At 36.0% G+C, this 23,344-nt stretch overlaps 1 protein-coding gene across 1 annotated transcript in view; it reads left to right on the top strand.

Annotated features, from left to right (window-relative positions):
- The window catches only part of LOC142358701 (NEDD8 ultimate buster 1-like), a 32,168-nt gene that overhangs the window by 2,762 nt on the left and 6,062 nt on the right, over positions 1 to 23,344 (top strand). The window contains exons 2-4 of the mRNA XM_075410227.1: positions 16,629 to 16,760; positions 16,956 to 17,173; positions 17,419 to 17,787. Coding sequence (XP_075266342.1) covers positions 16,629 to 16,760; positions 16,956 to 17,173; positions 17,419 to 17,787 — 719 coding nt within the window. The remainder of the gene's footprint in view (positions 1 to 16,628; positions 16,761 to 16,955; positions 17,174 to 17,418; positions 17,788 to 23,344) is intronic.

Raw genomic sequence — 23,344 nt, 5'->3', positions numbered from 1 at the left:
TTGGGTTGTGGAGTGAACACCGACGAGCTCTTCACGTCATCTACTATTTGTTTTAAGTATATTGGTTGATCGATTAATTAGAAAGTGAATTCAGGACCTGGTATAATTCTCAATCTTAGAGTCACCAATTTATTTCATTTGGTAAAACACTTCTTAGAAGCTAAAATATCATATAACATAGAGAGGCATTACAAACATATTCTAATATCATCATTATTATTTGCAATTGACTACAGTTCTATAGCGCCTGAAAATACTTTCTTTGGGACTTGAACAGAGGGCTTGGTATAACCCTTTAGTCTAGTTAAGAGTAGAAGGTTTCTGAAGTTACTATCCAGTCCAGTAGTTTTCTCTAAAGGTAGATTCTTGGAACAATTGTGGAATTGTGAATAGGGTAAAACCTCCACCCTAAATATTCAGATTCTATATAGTATAATAATACGATATAAATATAGCAAATATGTTTGTCCTGTGTCTTTTTTTAATGATTTTTTTGCTTGACCGAGTTTTCGTCTGACCCCTTTCAATTTTTGTCCTTAAAAATGGGATAAACAGATAACGCCCGGAGGCCATTAAGTTATCTTGGAGGCTTACTAGACTCTAAGTATGCTATTCAGCAAAAACTTTTGGAGACAAATTTATGGTGGGGCAGGCCGGTTCTTAGAATTTGACCTTTCTCCTCTCCATTTCCTGCACCCGGTCACATCACGCCCCCTCCCCCTTCACTTCACGCCCACTTTACCCACACCCAATCCCTAAGCCTGCACATTATTCCACCCTAAACCAGCGCGCTCGAAGAAGGGTTTTTACGAGTCGAAGAAGAATGGAAAGTTTTTTTACAACTCAAAGGGTATCGTTGGAGAACTCCGCTTCAATGACTCGAAGAGGCGTTGTTTTTTAAAGAGGAGTTATGGTGATAATCCGGGAACTGTTCTTAAACAGTTTGTAAAACTCGATGCAGCACTGTTGAAACTTTGATTTCTGTTGTTAAAAAAATTGAAGAGCGGAGATAAAAGTGCGGTGGTTTTGTTCATATCGGTTTCCGAAAGATAAGCGAGAAAAGTAGATGTGAAAAAATGTGCTCCAAGTAAGTAGATTTTGATTACGTGCGTCTATTTCAAAAGAGTTTAGTATTTTTAACTATTTTTTAAAATCAAAAATGGTATTTTTTTTAACTCTGTTGAACTGTAATTTTGTTTGGAAGTCACTGACTGTACACAGGCGGTGTTACAAGATTTCCTGAGAACATTTGGGTTCTCAGAACTTATGCAGTATTATGTAAAAAAATGGAATCTGGTTCTGATTTTAATTTGTTTCTTGTTTTCATTCTTTTCCTGGTTTTACAGCTATATGGTTAATTTTGTTTTTTTTTGCTTTACATCAGGTTATTGATTGTGGTAAAACTACTAAAAGGTCTATTGAATATGTTGTTTTGAATCGCAACATGTGAGGAATTTTCATGAAAAGGATTTCAGATCGTGCTTTCCTCTCTTTATTTCTCCAAGGCTTTTCTAGCAAAAATTGATTTGTTAAAAAGATGAGTGGAATGAGCAAACAGAGTGCCATTTCTTTGTAAGTGACCGGGAAGAAAACCGAAATTCAGTTGAGTAAGTTTTAAATGAGGGGTAGATTTTCTGCTTATAGCTTTCTTTGAAACGATTAAAAAGTACAGGTGTTAGAATTATCGCCAAAAACAATTTTTTTCTGGTCACGTGTGGTATTTGAGTTAGTTGTGTTCCTGCTTAAAAGTGTTCTGATGTCTGAAGGCTATTTCTATTATAGACTAAAGTTTTTTATTCACTTGTTGATAGCCTTCTGAGGCTTTTGGTAAATGAAGATAGGTTTAGGCTAGTTTTTAGGTTTCTCAACTATTTTCCGAATGTTTACAATAATTTACCCATTGAATTTTGTTTTTGCTGTTATTGGTAACTGAACTGAAGACCAACGCTCCTAAGCATTTTCCGTTAAAATTAGATTAAAAATTGAGATATTTTTTTACTATTTTGCTACATTTCTGAACTTTCTCTCCTTTTTATCGAAAATATATAAGCCTTTTTTTGGATGAGCAATTATAGTCGTTCGTACATGAAAAAAAAAATTTTTCGTTTTTATGTGTACTTGTACTAAATGACAAATAACTTTTTTTCTAATTCTTGGTTAACTACATTCCGGCAATTTTTCGTTTGTTTGGCATACAGTTGTTAATTTTTTTGCTTTCATGTGTTCAGCTGCTAGATAGTAGTCATCTGAACGTCTACTTATTTTCGAAAGGATGCGTTCGAATAGTTTTTGGACTTTTTTGGCATGCCATTTTTTTGATATCACATTTATTGGATTCGAATTGGAAGCAAACAGTGTAGAACCAAATTGAACGATAGTCAGAAGAGAATGATTTTTTCTTACCGTTGTTTTTGAGAGAGCAATAAATTGAAGTGTGAAAAAATGTTCTGTCAGCGAGCCTAATTTTTCACGTGCTTCTTTTGGTTTTTTAGCTTTTTTCGGTTAAAGATTGAATTGGCTATAGTAATGATTGTAGTCGTGTTTTGATAGCGTTTTGAAGTTTTTGGGTAACTGACTGATTTTAGTTTTTAAGTTGTATAGATGCTTTCAGTAGCTTCTGCTCATTAATTGCTCTCAAACAATCAATTGCTCTTCTGGCTCATTAATTGCACTCAAAGTTTGTAGCAATTATATTAGACCTGTTGGTCTTTTTTTAATGCGATTTTTTGCTTGACCAATTTTTCGTCGGACGCATTTGACTTTTCGTCCTAAAAAACGGGATGAACAGGTAGCGCCCAGCGCATTAAGTGCTCTTAGAGCCTTTCAGCGCACTAGTTCATAAGTATGCAATTCACAGAATCTGTTTTGTATACTTATGGTGCGAAGGGCAGTTCTTAGAGATTGACCCCCCCCGCTGCGCTCACTTACGCCCCTTCAATTAAGCTAAAGCTAGCCTCCCTAAACCCTGTCACAGCCAACCGGCCGACGGTTGTTAGAGAGCAATTCGCCCGACGTTAGTTGGTTATGTTCAATTTTTGGAGCGCACACTACTCTTTTATGCTTTTGCAAAATTATTCCGGGTTATTTTTCGATTTAATTGGAATGATTTTGAAGCAGGAAATGAATTGCCTGAAAAAATGGATGGGTTTTATTGTTGAACAAAAATGGCGTGGAGTGAAAGAGTAGTTTTCGTTCATACCACTGTTTCATTAGGGCGAGGAGTAGAGGCGTTAAAGTAATTTCTGTAAGCGAGAAAATTTTTGTTAGGTGCTTTTTCGAGCGCTTTTATTTGGTTTTAACTAAGTTTGAATAGGTTTTACTACTGTTTCTTAGTTAGGTTAATGTTTTGAAGTTTTTTGACAAATAATAATGTAAAGCCTGTGATGGTTTTTCAGTATTTTAGACTTAAGGGTAAATAAAAGGTTTTTTCGCTTGTTTTTTCAGTGCATTAATTCTGAATCAAATGGACGCCTAATGTTCGAAGGTTTTTAGGTATCAATATCATAATTTTGATGGATTAAATATAATGGAATACTTTTATTACATAATGGAATAATTGATTTTTTCTCATTTTAATTCAGTGGATTTTGGGGCTAGTTTGTACTTCTGGCTGTTTTTTAATCACTTTCTGTTGTAGTGAATTTTAGGCAACAAATTGAAACTATGAAAATGGTTTTGCTGCAAAACGAATTTGAAGAGTGGACCGAGAAGAAGAGATCGTTTTTTGTCCATACTGCAGTTTTTGAGTAAACAATAATTTAATTTGTAAAATTTTTCTCTAAGCCAGCAATTTTTTGTCCACGTATGGCTTTTTCATAGTTTTTCCTAGGTTTTAAACAATCATGTTTGCCTCAAGATTCGAAAAATGACTGTAAATTTGAGATGTTTTGTTGAAGTCAGTTAAAGCACAAAATGAAGAGCACGAAAGAAATGTTAGCGGTTTAACTACTGAACAAATTCGGAATAGTGATTTTTTTGTTTGAACGGAACTTTTTGTTCGAAAAAAAATTTCTTGGCGATTTAAATTTTTGTTAACTTGTGACTTTTTCAAACAGATTTCTCTAGGTTTTAAGTAACAATATCCATTTAAAGAGTTTGAATGGCCTATATTAATGATGCTATGGCTGTTTTGATATCGTTTCGAGTTATTCTAGTAAATAATGCCTACTTAATAGCCGCTGTCAGCCTCTCAACGGCTATTAATTAGACGCTCTCCTTTTTTCTAAATTCGTTTTGCCTATTTGATCACGTTTTCCGTTTTACATTAGTCACGAACGATTTTCAAATTTAGCTTCTGACTTACTTCACTCACTGTTCACACTGAATTCTTTCACGCACTAATTTACGCAATTTGGTGAATACTGTCAGGTCAAAAGATCAAAAAGAGACCGGATAAACCGATAAAGTCCGGTCAATAATTCATTGAGTATTGGTAACTGAACTGAAGACCAACGCTCCTACACATTTTCCGTTAAAGTTTTCCTTAAAATTAGAAAATTTTGGGAAATTTTTTACTATTTTGCTACATTTCTGAATTTTCTCTCCTTTTTATCGAAAATATAAGACTTTTTTGGACGAGCAATTATAGTCGTTCGTACATGAATAAAATTTTTTCGTTTTTATGTGTACTTGTACTAAATGAAAAATAACTTTTTTTCTAATTCTAGGTTAACTACATTTCGGCAATTTTTCGTTTGTTTGGCATACAGTTTTTGCTCTCATGTGTTCAGCTGCTAGATAGTAGTCATCTGAACGTCTACTTATTTTGGAAAGGATGCATTCGAATAGTTTCTGGCTTTTTTAGGTATGCTATTTTTTTGTTATCACATTGGATTCGAACCGGAAGCAAACAATGTAGAACCAAATTGAACGATAGTCAGAGAATGGATTTTTGCTTACCGTTATTTTTAAGGCAGCAATAAATTGAAGTGTGAAAAATTTTTCTGTCAGCGAGCTAAATTTTTCACGTGCTTCTTTTTTGGTTTTTTAGCTTTTTTCGGTTAAAGATTGAATTTGCTATACTAATGATTGTAGTCTTGTTTTGATAGCGTTTCGAAGTTTTTGGGTAACTGACTGATTTTAATTTTCAAGTTGTATAGATGCTTGCAGTAGCTTCTGGCTCATTTATTGCTCTCAAACAATCAATTGCTCTTCTGGCTCATTAATTGCTCTCAAAGTTTGTAGCAATTATATTAGACCTCTCGGTCTTTTTTTAATGCGATTTTTTGCCTGACCAATTTTTCGTCGGATGCATTTGACTTTTCGTCCTCAAAAATGGGATGAACAGGTAGCGCCCAGCGCGCATTAAGTGCTCTTAGAGCCTTTCAGCTCGCTAGTCTACAAGTATGCAGTTCACAGAATCTGTTTTGTAGACTTATACTTATGGTGTGAAGGGCAGTTCTTAGAGATTGACCCCCCCCCTGCTGTGCTCACTTACGCCCCTTCAATTAAGCTAAAGCTAGCCTCCCGAAACCCTTTCAAAGCCAACCGCTCGCCGGTTGTTTGAGAGCAATTCGCCCGACGTTAGTTGGTTATGTTTAATTTTCTGGGCGCAGACTACTCTTTTATGCTTTTCCAGAATTATTCTGGGTGATTTAATTGGGATAATTATGAAGCAGGAAATGAATTGCTTGAAAAAATGGATGGGTTATGTTGTTGAACAAAATTGGCGTGAAGCGAAAAAGGAGTTGTTTTTGTTCATACCACTGTTTCATTAGGGCGAGAAGTAGAGGCGTAAAGTATTTTCTGTCAGCGAGAAAAATTTTGTTAGGTGCTTTTTCGAGCGCGCTTATTTGTTTTAACTATTATCTTTGCTAAAGAAATTTGAATAGGTTTTACTACTGTTTCTTAGTTAGGTTTTAATTTGAAAGTTTTTGACAAATAATATTAGTGTAAAGCCTGTGATGGTTTTTCAAGTATTTTAGACTTCTTATGGGTTAATAACAGTTTTTCGCTAGTGTTTTTTTTCAGTGTATTATTTCTGAATCAATTGGACGCCTAACGCTCGAGGGTTTTTTAGGTATCAATTTTTTCATAATGTTGATGGATTAAATATAATGGAATAATTTAATTATATAATGGAATAATTGAATTTTTCTCATTTTAGTTCAGTGGATTTTGGGGCTAGTTTTTACTTTTTGTTTTTCATTGGTTTTCCTAATAATCCTAATTTTAAAATTGTAGATTTCATGGCGCTTCCTGATTTCTTCTGGCTGTTTTTTAATCACTTTCTGTTGTAGTGAATTTTAGGCAACAAATTGAAACTATGAAAATGGTTTTGCTGCAAAACGAATTTGAAGAGTGGACCGAGAACAACAGATCGTTTTTGTCCATTCTGCAGTTTTGAGTAAACAATAATTTGAAAAATTCTTCTCTAAGTCAGCATTTTTTGGTCCACGTATGGCTTTTTCATAGTTTTCCCTAGGTTTTAAGTAACAATATTCATTTTAAGAGTTTGACTGGCCTATATTAATAATGCTATGGCTGTTTTGATTTTGTTTTGAGTTGTTCTAGTAAATAATAACTACTCAGTAGCCGCTACCCGCCTCTCAACAGCTAATAATTAGGCGCTCTCCTTTTAAATTCGCTTTGCCTTTTTGATCACATTTTTCGTTTTACCTTTGTCACGCACGATTTTCACATTTCTGACTTACTTCCTTCACTGTTCACACTGAATGGTTTTTAAATTCTTTCACGCATTAATTTACGCAATTTGGCGAATACTGTCAAAGTCAAAAGATCAAAAAGAGACTGGATAAACCGATAAAGTCCGGTCATTAATTCATTTGGAATTAGGTTATGAAACTTCATTAGGTTGTTTGCTAGCTGACCTTGGTATTGAGCTTATTAGCTTTCAGTTTAGAAGCTGAGTTAGGTATAATTATAGAATCCAATTGAAACTGCACGCCAAATAAGGACACTTTTAGGCATGGAAAAAAACCAAAAACAGATCAATTAATCTTGTTTTTTCTGCTTCAATCACACTGTGGATAAAGCGCATCAACGGTGGCTTTTTCCCTCGCTGTTGACCTCCCAACTATTGCCCCCACCCCCACCGAGCTGCTGCACCTCGCACCCCACTTTTTCCCCACACCACCCTACCATCAGCTCCCCGGTGCACCCCCCCCCCATGGCTAGTTAATGCATATTTTTTAGTGATAGTGGAATAGTTCCAACCATTTAACATAACGATTTTTAGCATTTTAAAGTTTTTTGACATTCATTTTTCATTATTCACGTCTATTCAGGCGCAGGTGCCTGAAAATCTCCTTAAGGGTTTGATAATAACTCACTGAAAATTTTTATGTGCCTTAGAATAGTTTTCAACTTTTTGTTTAGTATCAAATTTTAGAAGTTTTTTTAAATAAAATTTGCGTTTTTCGCAAACTTGCTTTTTGAAATATTTTTGAACTTGCTTTTTCCACATCCCAATGTGGATCAAGCGCATCAACAGTGGCTATTTATTAGGTTGTTTGCTAGCTGACATTGGTATTAAGCTTTTTAGCTTCAGTTTAGAAGCTGAATTAGTTATAATTATAGAGTCCAATTGAAACTGAACGCCAAATTAGAACACTTTTTGACATGGAAAAAAACCAAAAAGATCATTTTATCTCGTTTTTTGTTTCAATCACACTTTGGATCAAGCGCATCAACGGTGGCTTTTTTTCAGGTAATCGGCTGGCTATGCTTCAATTTTTTGTGGCAAATAGGACTTCACTTCGTGTCCGTAATTCTTAAGCTATGTGTTTAAAATCTGTTTGAAGGCAAAATGGACTGGCAAAAAAGCGAGAGGTTTTAATTCGTAGAATTTTTCACATAAGTTTGAAAGGAGAAAAAAGTTTGAAAGAAAAACTTTGCTTTCTGGGTTGTGATTATTTGCTCTCAGACGAAGTTTGTAGCAAGTATATTAGTCCTGTCGGTCTTCATGCGATTTTTCGCTTGACCGATTTATCGTCTGACCCATTTATCTTTTCGTCCTCAAAAACGGGATAAACAAGTAGCGCCCAGCGAATTTTAAGTGATCTTGGAGCTTTTTAGCTCTGTTTCAGCTCAAATTCTTTTGGAGACTTAAAGTTATGTGTTGAGGGTGGTTCTTTGTGGTTGAAGACACCCTCGCTGTTGACCTCCCAACTATTGCCCCCACCCCCACCGAGCTGCTGCACCTCGCACCCGACTTTTTCCCCACCTCACCCTACCATCAGCTCCCCGGTGCACCCCTCCCCCCCCCCCATGGCTAGTTAATGCATATTTTTTAGTGATAGTGGAATAGTTCCAACAATTTAACATAACGATTTTTAGCATTTTAAAGTTTTTTGACATTCATTTTTCATTATTCACGTCTATTCAGGCGCAGGTGCCTGAAAATCTCCTTAAGGGTTTGATAATAACTCACTGAAAATTTTTATGTGCCTTAGAATAGTTTTCAACTTTTTGTTTAGTATCAAATTTTAGAAGTTTTTTTAAATAAAATTTGCGTTTTTCGCAAACTTGCTTTTTGAAATATTTTTGAACTTGCTTTTTCCACATCCCAATGTGGATCAAGCGCATCAACAGTGGCTATTTATTAGGTTGTTTGCTAGCTGACATTGGTATTAAGCTTTTTAGCTTCAGTTTAGAAGCTGAATTAGGTATAATTATAGAGTCCAATTGAAACTGAACGCCAAATTAGAACACTTTTTGACATGGAAAAAAACCAAAAAGATCATTTTATCTCGTTTTTTGTTTCAATCACACTTTGGATCAAGCGCATCAACGGTGGCTTTTTTTCAGGTAATCGGCTGGCTATGCTTCAATTTTTTGTGGCAAATAGGACTTCACTTCGTGTCCGTAATTCTTAAGCTATGTGTTTAAAATCTGTTTGAAGGCAAAATGGACTGGCAAAAAAGCGAGAGGTTTTAATTCGTAGAATTTTTCACATAAGTTTGAAAGGAGAAAAAAGTTTGAAAGAAAAACTTTGCTTTCTGGGTTGTGATTATTTGCTCTCAGACGAAGTTTGTAGCAAGTATATTAGTCCTGTCGGTCTTCATGCGATTTTTCGCTTGACCGATTTATCGTCTGACCCATTTATCTTTTCGTCCTCAAAAACGGGATAAACAAGTAGCGCCCAGCGAATTTTAAGTGATCTTGGAGCTTTTTAGCTCTGTTTCAGCTCAAATTCTTTTGGAGACTTAAAGTTATGTGTTGAGGGTGGTTCTTTGTGGTTGAAGACACCCTCGCTGTTGACCTCCCAACTATTGCCCCCACCCCCACCGAGCTGCTGCACCTCGCACCCGACTTTTTCCCCACCTCACCCTACCATCAGCTCCCCGGTGCACCCCTCCCCCCCCCATGGCTAGTTAATGCATATTTTTTAGTGATAGTGGAATAGTTCCAACAATTTAACATTACGATTTTTAGCATTTTAAAGTTTTTTGACATTTATTTTTCATTATTCACGTCTATTCAGGCGCAGGTGCCTGAAAATGTCCTTAAGGGTTTGATAATAACTCACTGAAAATTTTTATGTGCCTTAGAATAGTTTTCAACTTTTTGTTTAGTATCAAATTTTAGAAGTTTTTTTAAATAAAATTTGCGTTTTTCGCAAACTTGCTTTTTGAAATTTTTTCGAACTTGCTTTTTCCACATCCCAATGTGGATCAAGCGCATCAACAGCGGCTATTTATTAGGTTGTTTGCTAGCTGACATTGGTATTAAGCTTTTTAGCTTCAGTTTAGAAGCTGAATTAGGTATAATTATAGAATCCAATTGAAACTGAACGCCAAATTAGAACACTTTTTGACATGGAAAAAAACCAAAAAGATCATTTTATCTCGTTTTTTGTTTCAATCACACTTTGGATCAAGCGCATCAACGGTGGCTTTTTTTCAGGTAATCGGCTGGCTATGCTTCAATTTTTTGTGGCAAATAGGACTTCACTTCGTGTCCGTAATTCTTAAGCTATGTGTTTAAAATCTGTTTGAAGGCAAAATGGACTGGCAAAAAAGCGAGAGGTTTTAATTCGTAGAATTTTTCACATAAGTTTGAAAGGAGAAAAAAGTTTGAAAGAAAAACTTTGCTTTCTGGGTTGTGATTATTTGCTCTCAGACGAAGTTTGTAGCAAGTATATTAGTCCTGTCGGTCTTCATGCGATTTTTCGCTTGACCGATTTATCGTCTGACCCATTTATCTTTTCGTCCTCAAAAACGGGATAAACAAGTAGCGCCCAGCGAATTTTAAGTGCTCTTGGAGCTTTTTAGCTCTGTTTCAGGTCAAATTCTTTTGGAGACTTAAAGTTATGTGTTGAGGGTGGTTCTTTGTGGTTGAAGACACCCTCGCTGTTGACCTCCCAACTATTGCCCCCACCCCCACCGAGCTGCTGCACCTCGCACCCGACTTTTTCCCCACCTCACCCTACCATCAGCTCCCCGGTGCACCCCCCCCCCCCCCATGGCTAGTTAATGCATATTTTTTAGTGATAGTGGAATAGTTCCAACAATTTAACATTACGATTTTTAGCATTTTAAAGTTTTTTGACATTTATTTTTCATTATTCACGTCTATTCAGGCGCAGGTGCCTGAAAATGTCCTTAAGGGTTTGATAATAACTCACTGAAAATTTTTATGTGCCTTAGAATAGTTTTCAACTTTTTGTTTAGTATCAAATTTTAGAAGTTTTTTTAAATAAAATTTGCGTTTTTCGCAAACTTGCTTTTTGAAATTTTTTCGAACTTGCTTTTTCCACATCCCAATGTGGATCAAGCGCATCAACAGCGGCTATTTATTAGGTTGTTTGCTAGCTGACATTGGTATTAAGCTTTTTAGCTTCAGTTTAGAAGCTGAATTAGGTATAATTATAGAATCCAATTGAAACTGAACGCCAAATTAGAACACTTTTTGACATGGAAAAAAACCAAAAAGATCATTTTATCTCGTTTTTTGTTTCAATCACACTTTGGATCAAGCGCATCAACGGTGGCTTTTTTTCAGGTAATCGGCTGGCTATGCTTCAATTTTTTGTGGCAAATAGGACTTCACTTCGTGTCCGTAATTCTTAAGCTATGTGTTTAAAATCTGTTTGAAGGCAAAATGGACTGGCAAAAAAGCGAGAGGTTTTAATTCGTAGAATTTTTCACATAAGTTTGAAAGGAGAAAAAAGTTTGAAAGAAAAACTTTGCTTTCTGGGTTGTGATTATTTGCTCTCAGACGAAGTTTGTAGCAAGTATATTAGTCCTGTCGGTCTTCATGCGATTTTTCGCTTGACCGATTTATCGTCTGACCCATTTATCTTTTCGTCCTCAAAAACGGGATAAACAAGTAGCGCCCAGCGAATTTTAAGTGATCTTGGAGCTTTTTAGCTCTGTTTCAGCTCAAATTCTTTTGGAGACTTAAAGTTATGTGTTGAGGGTGGTTCTTTGTGGTTGAAGACACCCTCGCTGTTGACCTCCCAACTGTTGCCCCCACCCCCACCGAGCTGCTGCACCTCGCACCCGACTTTTTCCCCACCTCACCCTACCATCAGCTCCCCGGTGCACCCCTCCCCCCCCCCCCATGGCTAGTTAATGCATATTTTTTAGTGATAGTGGAATAGTTCCAACAATTTAACATAACGATTTTTAGCATTTTAAAGTTTTTTGACATTTTTTTTCATTATTCACGTCTATTCAGGCGCAGGTGCCTGAAAATGTCCTTAAGGGTTTGATAATAACTCACTGAAAATTTTTATTTGCCTTAGAATAGTTTTCAACTTTTTGTTTAGTATCAAATTTTAGAAATTTTTTTAAATAAAATTTGCGTTTTTCGCAAACTTGCTTTTTGAAATTTTTTCGAACTTGCTTTTTCCACATCCCAATGTGGATCAAGCGCATCAACAGCGGCTATTTATTAGGTTGTTTGCTAGCTGACATTGGTATTAAGCTTTTTAGCTTCAGTTTAGAAGCTGAATTAGGTATAATTATAGAATCCAATTGAAACTGAACGCCAAATTAGAACACTTTTTGACATGGAAAAAAACCAAAAAGATCATTTTATCTCGTTTTTTGTTGTTTCAATCACACTTTGGATCAAGCGCATCAACGGTGGCTTTTTTTCAGGTAATCGGCTTGCTATGCTTCAATTTTTTGTGGCAAATAGGACTTCACTTCGTGTCCGTAATTCTTAAGCTATGTGTTTAAAATCTGTTCACATCTTTTCATGAATTTTGAAGGCAAAATGGACTGGCAAAAAAGCAAGAGGTTTTGTTTCGTAGAATTTTGCACTTTAGTTTGAAAAGAGAAAAAAGTTTGGAAGAAAAACTTTGCTTTTTGGGATGTGATTAATTGCTCTCAAACGAAGTTTGTAGCAAGTATATCAGTCCTGTCGGTCTTTATGCAATTTTTCGCTTGACCGATTTATTGTCTGACCCATTTATCTTTTCGTCCGCAAAAACGGGATAAACAAGTAGCGCCCAGCGAATTTTAAGTGCTCTTGGAGCTTTTTAGCTCTGTTTCAGCTCAAATTCTTTTGGAGACTTAAAGTTATGTGTTGAGGGCGGTTCTTTGAGGTTGAAGACACCCCCGCTGTTGACCTCCCAACTATTGCCCCCACCCCCACCAAGCTGTTGCACCTCGCACCCCACTTTTTCCCCACACCACCCTACCATCAGCTCCCCGGTGCGCACACCCCCCATGTTTAGTTGCTGATGGACAACCGCTCGCTAAAAACACGCAATTTTATACTAATTTTCAATTTTTTTCAAGTTTTTGCAATTTTTTTTGTCGGTTTTTGATTTTAGTCCTTGGTGTCATGAAACCTCCTTTAGGGTTTGATAGTAAGTTACTGCATAGTTTTTAGTGGTAGTGGAATAGCTTCAACAATTTAACATAACGATTTTTAGCATTTTAAAGTTTTTTGACATTTTTTTTCATTATTCACGTCTATTCAGGCGCAGGTGCCTGAAAATGTCCTTAAGGGTTTGATAATAACTCACTGAAAATTTTTATTTGCCTTAGAATAGTTTTCAACTTTTTGTTTAGTATCAAATTTTAGAAATTTTTTTAAATAAAATTTGCGTTTTTCGCAAACTTGCTTTTTGAAATTTTTTCGAACTTGCTTTTTCCACATCCCAATGTGGATCAAGCGCATCAACAGCGGCTATTTATTAGGTTGTTTGCTAGCTGACATTGGTATTAAGCTTTTTAGCTTCAGTTTAGAAGCTGAATTAGGTATAATTATAGAATCCAATTGAAACTGAACGCCAAATTAGAACACTTTTTGACATGGAAAAAAACCAAAAAGATCATTTTATCTCGTTTTTTGTTGTTTCAATCACACTTTGGATCAAGCGCATCAACGGTGGCTTTTTTTCAGGTAATCGGCTGGCTATGCTTCAATTTTTTGTGGCAAATAGGACTTCACTTCGTGTCCGTAATTCTTAAGCTATGTGTTTAAAATCTGTTTGAAGGCAAAATGGACTGGCAAAAAAGCGAGAGGTTTTAATTCGTAGAATTTTTCACATAAGTTTGAAAGGAGAAAAAAGTTTGAAAGAAAAACTTTGCTTTCTGGGTTGTGATTATTTGCTCTCAGACGAAGTTTGTAGCAAGTATATTAGTCCTGTCGGTCTTCATGCGATTTTTCGCTTGACCGATTTATCGTCTGACCCATTTATCTTTTCGTCCTCAAAAACGGGATAAACAAGTAGCGCCCAGCGAATTTTAAGTGCTCTTGGAGCTTTTTAGCTCTGTTTCAGCTCAAATTCTTTTGGAGACTTAAAGTTATGTGTTGAGGGCGGTTCTTTGAGGTTGAAGACACCCCCGCTGTTGACCTCCCAACTATTGCCCCCACCCCCACCAAGCTGTTGCACCTCGCACCCCACTTTTTCCCCACACCACCCTACCATCAGCTCCCCGGTGCGCACACCCCCCATGTTTAGTTGCTGATGGACAACCGCTCGCTAAAAACACGCAATTTTATACTAATTTTCAATTTTTTTCAAGTTTTTGCAATTTTTTTTGTCGGTTTTTGATTTTAGTCCTTGGTGTCATGAAACCTCCTTTAGGGTTTGATAGTAAGTTACTGCATAGTTTTTAGTGGTAGTGGAATAGCTTCAACAATTTAACATAACGATTTTTAGCATTTTAAAGTTTTTTTGACATTTTTCAATATTCACGTCCTGAAAACCTCCTTAAGGGTTTGATAATAATTTACTGAAAGTTTTTATGTGCCATAGAATAGTTTTCAATTTTTTTATGTCACAATTTTTTGCAATTTTTTGAAATAAAACTTGAATTTTTCGTAAACTTGCTTTTTGAAAATTTTTCAAACTTTTGAAACGCATTTTGAAACTTGCATTTTGCCTCTCAAAATTTCTTGTCGTTTGTAGGCTTCTCCAGCCTCAAGAGCTTAAAAAAACCTTTAGGGATTGACAATAGGTTGCTGCATGGTTTCTAGATGTACTGGAATGTTTCTCAAGATTTTAATATCACGAATTAAATTTTTTTCCGGGACCAAGGTCCTAGAGACCTCCTCAGAGGTTCGATAATAAGTTGTTGCATTGTTTCTAGAGTTTCTAGGGTTATCAATTTTTTAATGACTCCAGCTTCAGCAATTTTTTGATGAAACTTAAATTATTTTTCAAATTTTTGGAAAATTATCATGTTCCATGTCTATGGATCGTTATAAGCCAGTGGAACTGTTTAAAGCTTGAGATAGGGATAGTGGATAGACAATGAAATGGATTGGAGGATTTAAAATGTTTAATTTTTGCAAAATTTGTTAAAATTTGCGATTTCAAAATTTGCGGTTGTTTTTCAAAGTCAGTTGTTTTTTCTATTTTATTTATTTACTGACAAGGCTAGAAAACTAAAAGTTGCAGTGTCAAATCAAGCTAAAGCTAGCTTCACTAAACTGCGGCTAGCTGCTGACGAAGCCAACCGCTCGCTGGTTGTTTGAGAGCAATTCGCCCGACGTTTGTCGGTTATGTTTTTTTGTTCACATAAATCAATTTGATTTCCATTATAAACATTTTTTAAGTTTTCTATTGAATTTTGCCATGAAATCTTTTCCGAATAAAAAGCCGTGTAATTTCTAGATCTATTTCTTCTGTATTTATTCAATGAAATTTCTGGACTTGTCCTGCTGTGTATTTTATGTCAAGATTTTTTGTTCCGACCATATGACGTCGCGATTGTTTCTTTTTGTTCTTTCATTTATGAAATTTTGACTATTTTTTTTTGCGTGAAGTCATTTTTCCACTGAGTTTTGTTCATTCGCGTGATTAAAATTCTGGCCACAGGTGATTTGCCTCAAAAATGCTTTCCTCGCTTTCAAATTGACTTGCAAGAGGTTGTTTCAAGGAGGTATGTCAATTGGGTGTATGTGGGGTGTAAATACCTTGGAGGTTATTTAAGAGCAGCTATTAGAAGCAGCTATAAATTATTCAGATTTTTAAAATAGAAGCTCTTGGCCATTAATAAAAAAGATTCGCATCATAATGTTATTCTGTAATGGCCTGAAGGGCTCGTGTCCAATTTTATTGGCTGATAAGGATCCAATTAACTGCTTTATTAATCTTGTGAGAATAACTGGTCTAAATTATTTGTCAACTGTTTTAATAGAGCTGTTGCAGAGAAGCCAATCGTGTTCAAATAAAAACGAGCACCGAGTTGGGGCAATTAAGTTTGATAATTTATCTTCCATTGCTTCTTTCTTGTAGGTTTTTTAAGCGCCGCGAAAAAGTAAATTCCGTACTATTTAGGCTTTGTGTAAATATATGTTGAATATGTTCAACATAAACTATCTAAAGTGAAATCTCGTCAGTCGATACAAAGGGCGGAAAACGGTGTCAAAAGGTTATTGTGAAATATATTTTATATAATGTATATTGATCAAGTTATTTTTATACTGAAAATCGAAAATTTGTTGAATGTCTATGCAAATTTGAAATTGCTTTTTAAAGACCATAGATTGTGTTTTGAAATTCTGAAAGGCATGGAATTCAAGTACAAAGACAAAGAAAAATTGCTTCAAAATGTACAACTTTGGTTTGTATTTCGCCCTGAAGAAAATTAAATTTTAATTCTGTAAGAATCAAGATTAATATTTATTTCAACCGGTACAACGGTGGGTATTTGGATAACTTAGTTTTCGGAAAAAATTTTCATTTCAATCAGCTGTGAAGCTAAACTAAACTGATCACAGTTACATGCAAAACAAACAAGCTGATAGTTTCTGGAAATCTGCCGGGTGGACTAACTTGTTTCTAGAACATTTTCAATAGAATTTTGTGTGCTTTACTACAATTTCAATCTGCTAGTTGGACAAAAAAAATGATGAATGCTTTTTTGTACCTTATATTTTACGATTTGAATGTAAATAGTTCAAGAGGTTAAACTGTGGAAAATTAAAGTGTTAAACTGTGGAAAATTGATCTTAACTCACAAGCTACCAGTACGTTTCCAATCCAATAATGGGCAGATTTGGGCAAATGGCTGAATGCAAATAACTGAAAGTGCTAACTACGATTGCACTGTCTAGCTCGGAATCTCTTGTCGGCTTGTTTCTCAAGTCAAGTGATTATTTGCCTTGTCCTTGTGATCTCTATTTTAAAAAGAAGCAATCTGTATTGTATCTGATTGCCTATTTAATTTCCAGTGAGAGAGAGAGAGATGCTTTAGGTAAATCGCACCAGGAGAAGGCTTTGTTTGTGAGGCTGCGACTGTTGGAAGGCGTCGTTTTCTTTTACCTCAAGAAATATGCGGAAAGTGGTGACAAGTTAACCGAGGCTCAACGATTGGTACAAGAATTAGGTAAGTCCTCAGTTCTACACAAAACTTTAAGTTTACCAGATTTTACTTATTGAAGATATTACACTCAGTGGTTATAATGCTCCAATCTCGAGGGCAATGCTAAAATAATCACTAAAAGTTACCCGAGAATGAACGTTTGCTCAAACTAACCGGAAACAGTTCTTCCATGTGCTGTAAATATGAATATTTTTGCAGCTGTGGACGAGCTGAAATTAGGAGAGATGTTAATGTTTGGCTTTGACGAGAAGGAGAGTCGGCTGTCTCTTCGTATCTGCGGCAACCAAGTTCCCCTCGCAGTAGAGCACGCTCTGAACGAGAGGGAAAAGAAAGAAACCATTAGGAAACAAGTTGAGGAAGAAAGAGAGGCCGAGATACTTCGAGAGAAATTGGGCTTCACACTTGCAGGAAACCCAGTTAGTTGTTACTGAAAAGGCATAACGATTCAATAGTAGGAGTTCAATAGTTGAAGTTATATGCTGGGGTCCAAAACAGGTTAGATCCGTAATTCGAAACGTAGGATGTCACACCTAAGAAGGGGAGGCTGCGCTGCAGAGATTAGTTAGTGGCTTAGCTAGTTGATAGTATAGAGGAACTCGGATCAATTGAGGATAAAATTTGAGCATCATTGTGCAGCGATAGTGGAAAATCTTTTGTTTAGGTCAACGTGCCACAATATAAAGCGCTTCGAGCTTCTAATTTCCCCAAATTTGCGGTTGTATTGGCACTAAAGCATTTCGACAATGATATAAACGAGTGCCTTCGTGTGCTGGAAGAGAAAGACTACAGGGAGCTGCTTCATGTTGACAATTCGAAAGTCAATGTCAGCTGCGCGACGGTTGATGAGTTGAAATTGGCGCGGTTGATAAGTTTGGTCGACCAAGAATTGTCAATTTTGCACTGCGCCACAGCTTTAATTATTTGTCAAAATGATGTCCAACAAGCTCACAAATACATGGCAGGAAACCCGCAACTAAGACGAGCCGAAGAGAAGGTGGAGAGAATTTGGTCTGGGATGTCACCCGATGAGGTATTAACCTACTTTTGATGAATTATACTTCTTGAGTTTTGGTAGGTAGCTAGACAATGCCTCAGAAAAAGATGTAGCTATTATTAAGATTTCTCTCGAGGTCTTCTTTTCACTTGATGCTTGATATAAATTACTTCTCATGAAAAAATTTGCTGTAGGTATTTTAAAATGTCGCGTCGCTTAAATATTGCCCCCCCCCCCACCGGGAAAAGTTCCATGTTGACATTTAATTGTCATTGGAGTTAAACGAAAGCATTCAGACGCTTGCCTAAAAATATGATTGTGATAATTTGTTCGGTCGTGATAGTTTCCAATCAGGTCCCACGGTGTGCTAAGGCGTGGCCATGGCACATGAGGCATGGCCAAGTGCGCTAATAGCGTTTTAATTTGTGATGTGCTTTTCGATTGAAAAAAAAGAACAGACGAACAAAGCGTTGGGTGATTGAGACAAGATATATTCTCTGCAGTTCCTTCAATCCTAATGATACGAAATTCAAGTTTCTGTACTATTAATTGCTCTCAAACGCAGTTTGTAGCAATTATTAATTGCTCTCTAACAAGGTTTGTAGCAATTATAATAGTCCTGCTGTCTTTTTTAAATCTGATTTTTCGCTTAACCAGTTTTTTCTCCTCCTTTTTACTTTTCGCCCTCAATAACGAAATTGAAGTAACGTCCGGAGGGCATTAAGTTATCTTAGAGCCTTTCGGCTTTTAGACTCTAATTATGCGATACGCCGATCTTCCTGTGATAAATTGAAGATGTTTTTTAATGGCCGCACAGCGATAGCTGGGGCTATTATTGGCCTTCTCTTGGTTTTTTACAATTCAAAGAATTTGAATTGTATTGGGGCGCTGTCTTTTTTTTAAGATCTGTTCACACATTTTCATGATTTTTGAAGTCAAATTGGAGTGGTGATTTTGGTCACGCCGAAACTGGAAATGGAGCGAAAAAGCGAGTGGTTTTGCGGCGTGAATTTTTTTGCTCTAATTTTAAAGTAGAGTGAGAAAACGGTGTTTGAACAAAAATTTTGTTTCTCGGTAGTGGTTTCTTGTTCACATGCGGCAATTTCACTCTGGTTTTTATTGTTTTTTCAATTTTTTGGATCGGATTTTTTTGTAAATAGTTTTTCCAATCCATTCACAGCTCATTCTGGACCTAGTTTTTTGTTAGAATCAAAATTACATATCTCACTAGTGGTTTTTTGTTCTCTCTAGCAGCATTTTGCCATTGATTTTCTGTTTTTTTTGTTTTTTTCATCTGATTTTTTTTAGAAATGGTTTTCCCAATTCACTCATTGTCCGTTCTGGTTCTAGTTGTTTGCTAAGTCAATGAAAATTGTTTGAATTGTACGTCAGGACTTGTCCTGCTATGTTTTTTTTATTTCGTCGTCATGATTTTTGTTACGACCATATGACGTCACAGCCACTTTTTGTTCATTCGTTCATGCAATTTCAACTGAATTGCATGTGTGACGTCATTTTTCGCTCTTAGTGCAGCGAGTTTTTTTGTTCATGCGCGTGATTAAATTTTTGGTCACACTTGACTTACCTCACTCACAAAAATGACTTCCTCACTTTGAAATTGACTTTTATTTACTTTAATTCAAAGAGATAAGGTCAAATGGATGTGTGTTACTCTAAATGAAGGTTATTTGAGATCAGCTAATAGAGGCAGCAATAACTTATACAGATTTTTAATCAAAATATAACAGATCAGCCTTCAATGAAAATACGAATTTTTTCGGTCTTTCTTTTTTACTGTTTTTTTAGACTGTCGATCTACGAATCTATTGCGGCTATTTTCTGGCAATCTGCCACCTATGTTTTATTTTGTGGCTTTAATTGATTATACTTGGCACGTTGGACTGATAATTAACATCTGGAACTGATAATCAAAAATTTACAGGTTCGATAGCGATAGCTGAGCTGAGATACTATTGAATTTCTGTTATTTTGTTTTCAATATTTCTGAAGATTTCGGAATTCCCACTTATTGTTGAGTGGCAGGTAAGTGTAGTGTAGTCTCTGTGAAGAACTTGTTAATTGGTCGTACAATGATGCGCTAGATTTCTAGTGGTGTTGCAACTTTTTGCACAAATCTTCTATTGGAATCAGTTGCACTATAAAGCTTGGTAAATGTTTATGGAGCTTGAAAGGTAAAATTGTATCGAGCTCTAACGATGGAGGAATTTAATTATTAATAGCCGCCTCAGCTTCTAAGCAGGCAATTATAGCGCTCCTATTTTTTTTACAATTCAAAGAAATTGATTTGTATTGGGGCGCTGTCTTTTTTTTAAAGATTTTTTCACACATTTTCATTTTTCATGATTCTTGAAGTCAAAGTGGAGTAGTGATTTTGGTCACGCCGAAACAGGAAGTGGAGCGAAAAAGCGAGTGAAATTTTTCGCTCTAAGTTTAAAGTAGAGTGAGAAAACGGTGTTTTAACAAAAATTCGCTTTCTCGCTTGTGATTTTTTGTTCACACGCGGCAATTTCACTTTGATTAACTGTTTTTCAATTTTTTGGATCGGATTGTTTTCTAAATGGTTTTTCCAATCCATACATAGTTCATTCTTCTGGCTTGTGGTTTTTCACATGCGGCATTTTGACAATGATTCTGTTTTTTTTTATTTTTTATCTGTTTTTTTTAGAAATGGTTTTGCCAATTCACTCATGGTCTATTCCAGGTCTATTTTTTTGTTAATTCTTTGAATTGTACGTCAGGACTTGTCCTGCTATGTTTTTTTACTTCGTCGAAAAAAAATTTTTCGCTTTACCTTAGTTCACAGCTTGTTCAACATTTTGCGTGAAATCATTTTGACTTCTCTAGGCTAGTTTCATTCCTTTCTCATTCTGCTAAAAGTGTTTTTAGACAGCAGTTGCTCAGCAAAGCAATTCAAATTGAACAGAGTCAGTATCAAAAAACGAAATCAGAAATAGAAATTGGATAATTTTAATGCCCGGTACTCGAACTTTTTTTCTTAGTTACCAGCTCTAATGCTTATTGGTAATGTTTCTAGCCCCTGTGTGGTCTCACTACGAAACAGGAGTACGTTCAGCTCCAAAATGACATCAAAATAGTTCGCACTTTAAAATTGCTTTTATACAAAAAATCATTTTTTCACTAGTTTTTTTCTCTTTCAATCTCAATATGGTTATGGGAATCAATGACGGCTATTTTCCGGCAATCTGCTTGGCATGTTTAATCATTTTGCGAAACATGGCAATAGAACAACGGTTTAGTTCACTCGAAAAATTATAGTAACGTGTCAAATCGATTGAGGAGAAAGTATTTGACACCACGCCGATCACAAAGGGCAATCACTATAGCATTGCGGTATTAAGATTATTCTACTAATGGGGAGTTGCTCTTTTGTATAAGGTTGTGTTTTTTATTTACTTTTTGGCAATCGGTATTGATTGAGATTAATTTGTTAATGTTTACGAGTGTTAATAGATAGGGCTTATTACTGGCGGCTCTGTATAGGCCACGAGCTGCTAATTTGGAACGTTTAATTGAATGATTGTCGGAGAACATTTCCTTATCTTTGGAAAAGCTGCTGATTATTATGACAGCTTTGATTTCAATGAAAACTTGATGAAATTTCGAATATTTTGGGATTGCTTCTCCGAATTTAATTTTCAACAGCATGTAAAGGAAGTAATTTTACGTGAAAACAAGGAAATACTTTCGATCTTATCTCTCCGATTAACGGGATCAAGTTAAGTGGAATCCTAACTACCAAAGCTCCATAGATCATATGTAGCAGGCACTTTAGAATGCTTCTTCATGCCTTCGTTGATAAACATATCAATCTTTTTGACTATTATGTGCCGATTTAACAGTACGGCTTCATGATATTCGCTTTTACGACAAATTTTTACTCGAACGTAAAGTAGAACGGGTGTTTTGGAACCATCGAATTTATTATATCCGTTCATCTGTCGACTGAAAAATTGTCTGCACGACGTCTGCTCTTTCGAAGGCTTCTAGAAAAAACCTATCATATTTTTTGCCATCAAAGCCTACTCGGATTGAATGAACATAACGGTTTACCAAAACGTTATGAAAGTGATGCTCGTATTTCGGAAGCGTTCACCAGCTTCTTTCTCGAGAACTTGCAGGCATTGAAAGAAGCGCACATATCATTTTTATCATGTGCGTCTGATTTTTAGTGAGTATGATAAGCAGTAGGTTAGAAAAAAACAGGTTTTAGTTTTCGGGATTTGTATCCTGAAAAATTAGCGTCCTGCTGTCCCTAAAATGGAGATTTTTTTTCGGAAAATTAATGTGAGTTCAATTATTCCAGCACCTAGAAGGGTACCCCCTCATTCATATTCGTCTCAGCATACAGGAAAAGACACTCAACTGAAGCGGCCCTTATTCCAACTACCAGAGACATACTATTGGTGTCTGATGCCCGAAAAGTTGTCCGCTCGTTTTCATTAGACCTTACTGCTGCTGTTGACACTCTCAATCCAAGTCGTTTGATAGTTATTCTTGAAAAACATGTAAAATGACCACTCGTGTTGTTGATTTGATCAAGAGTTATCTAGTTGACCGTCAACTGTGCGTTCTCATTCGTAATACGAAATCACAGGACCTATCAACGAAATTTGCCAAGACACAAATATCTCTGCTGGAACGCATTTTGTTTTCAGTGTTTCTCGTTCGTTCTATCGTTCCTCCTCCAACACTAATATGAGTTAAGTTTACGCTGTCAACACAACGACTTGTATATAAAGCTCAGCGCAGAGATCAAAACTCTTGGGTTTTGTCTGGATGAGCATTCGCGTCTGAATAACAAGTGAACAATATTTGTTATCATGTTATTTTGAACTCCGTAGTTTTTATACCCTAAGCTCGTTTTTGACCCGCAAAAAGAAAATTTTACTGATACGTATTTTGATTTTACAACGGTTATATTTTTGTATTAGTCTATATATGTGTACCAAGACGCGAAAGCAATAAACTACAAAGGGTTCAATTTTCTGCATGCGATTTGTTTACAGCTAAATAAAGGAAAGTATAACGATGTTTCTACATGATATTCATAGGATACCAATTGCTCAGCCAAAAATGGTTAATTGCTCTCAAACGAAGTTCGTAGCAACTATTGTAAGCGTGTCGGTCTCTTTTTAATGCAAATTTTTCGCTTGACCGCTTTTGCGCTTTTCTTCTAGAACATTCTTTAACTTCTCAAGTGACTTTTTCACGCTTTTCGTTCTTCATTTTTGAGTTCTCTATTGCTCTCACTCCGAAGTAATGCTTGTTGCTAAAATAAATTTATTGCAGCATAGCAACAAGAAGGGCCTGATAGCTGAATGATAACTGCTCCTGGTGAGGGATCGGCAGATCCATGGTTCGAATCCCTGCCTGTTTAAATATTTGTGCACTCATTGAGAAAAATTTATCTAGGCTACAGTCCCTGAAATAAATAGCATCGCCTGTCGATCGCGAGCAATTCTTCCTACATTAGTTGGTTTTTTTATTTTGGACACTGTACTTTATTCCTGATTCATTACCAGCAGGTTTTAAGTAAATCTTTAGAAGTTTT

Source organism: Convolutriloba macropyga, chromosome 2, assembly GCF_964194025.1.
Source record: "Convolutriloba macropyga chromosome 2, txConMacr16.3, whole genome shotgun sequence".
NCBI classification, from domain to species: Eukaryota; Metazoa; Xenacoelomorpha; order Acoela; family Convolutidae; genus Convolutriloba; species Convolutriloba macropyga.
The sequence above is the reverse complement of the archived record's forward strand: the minus strand, read 5'-3'. Positions and strand labels throughout refer to the sequence as shown.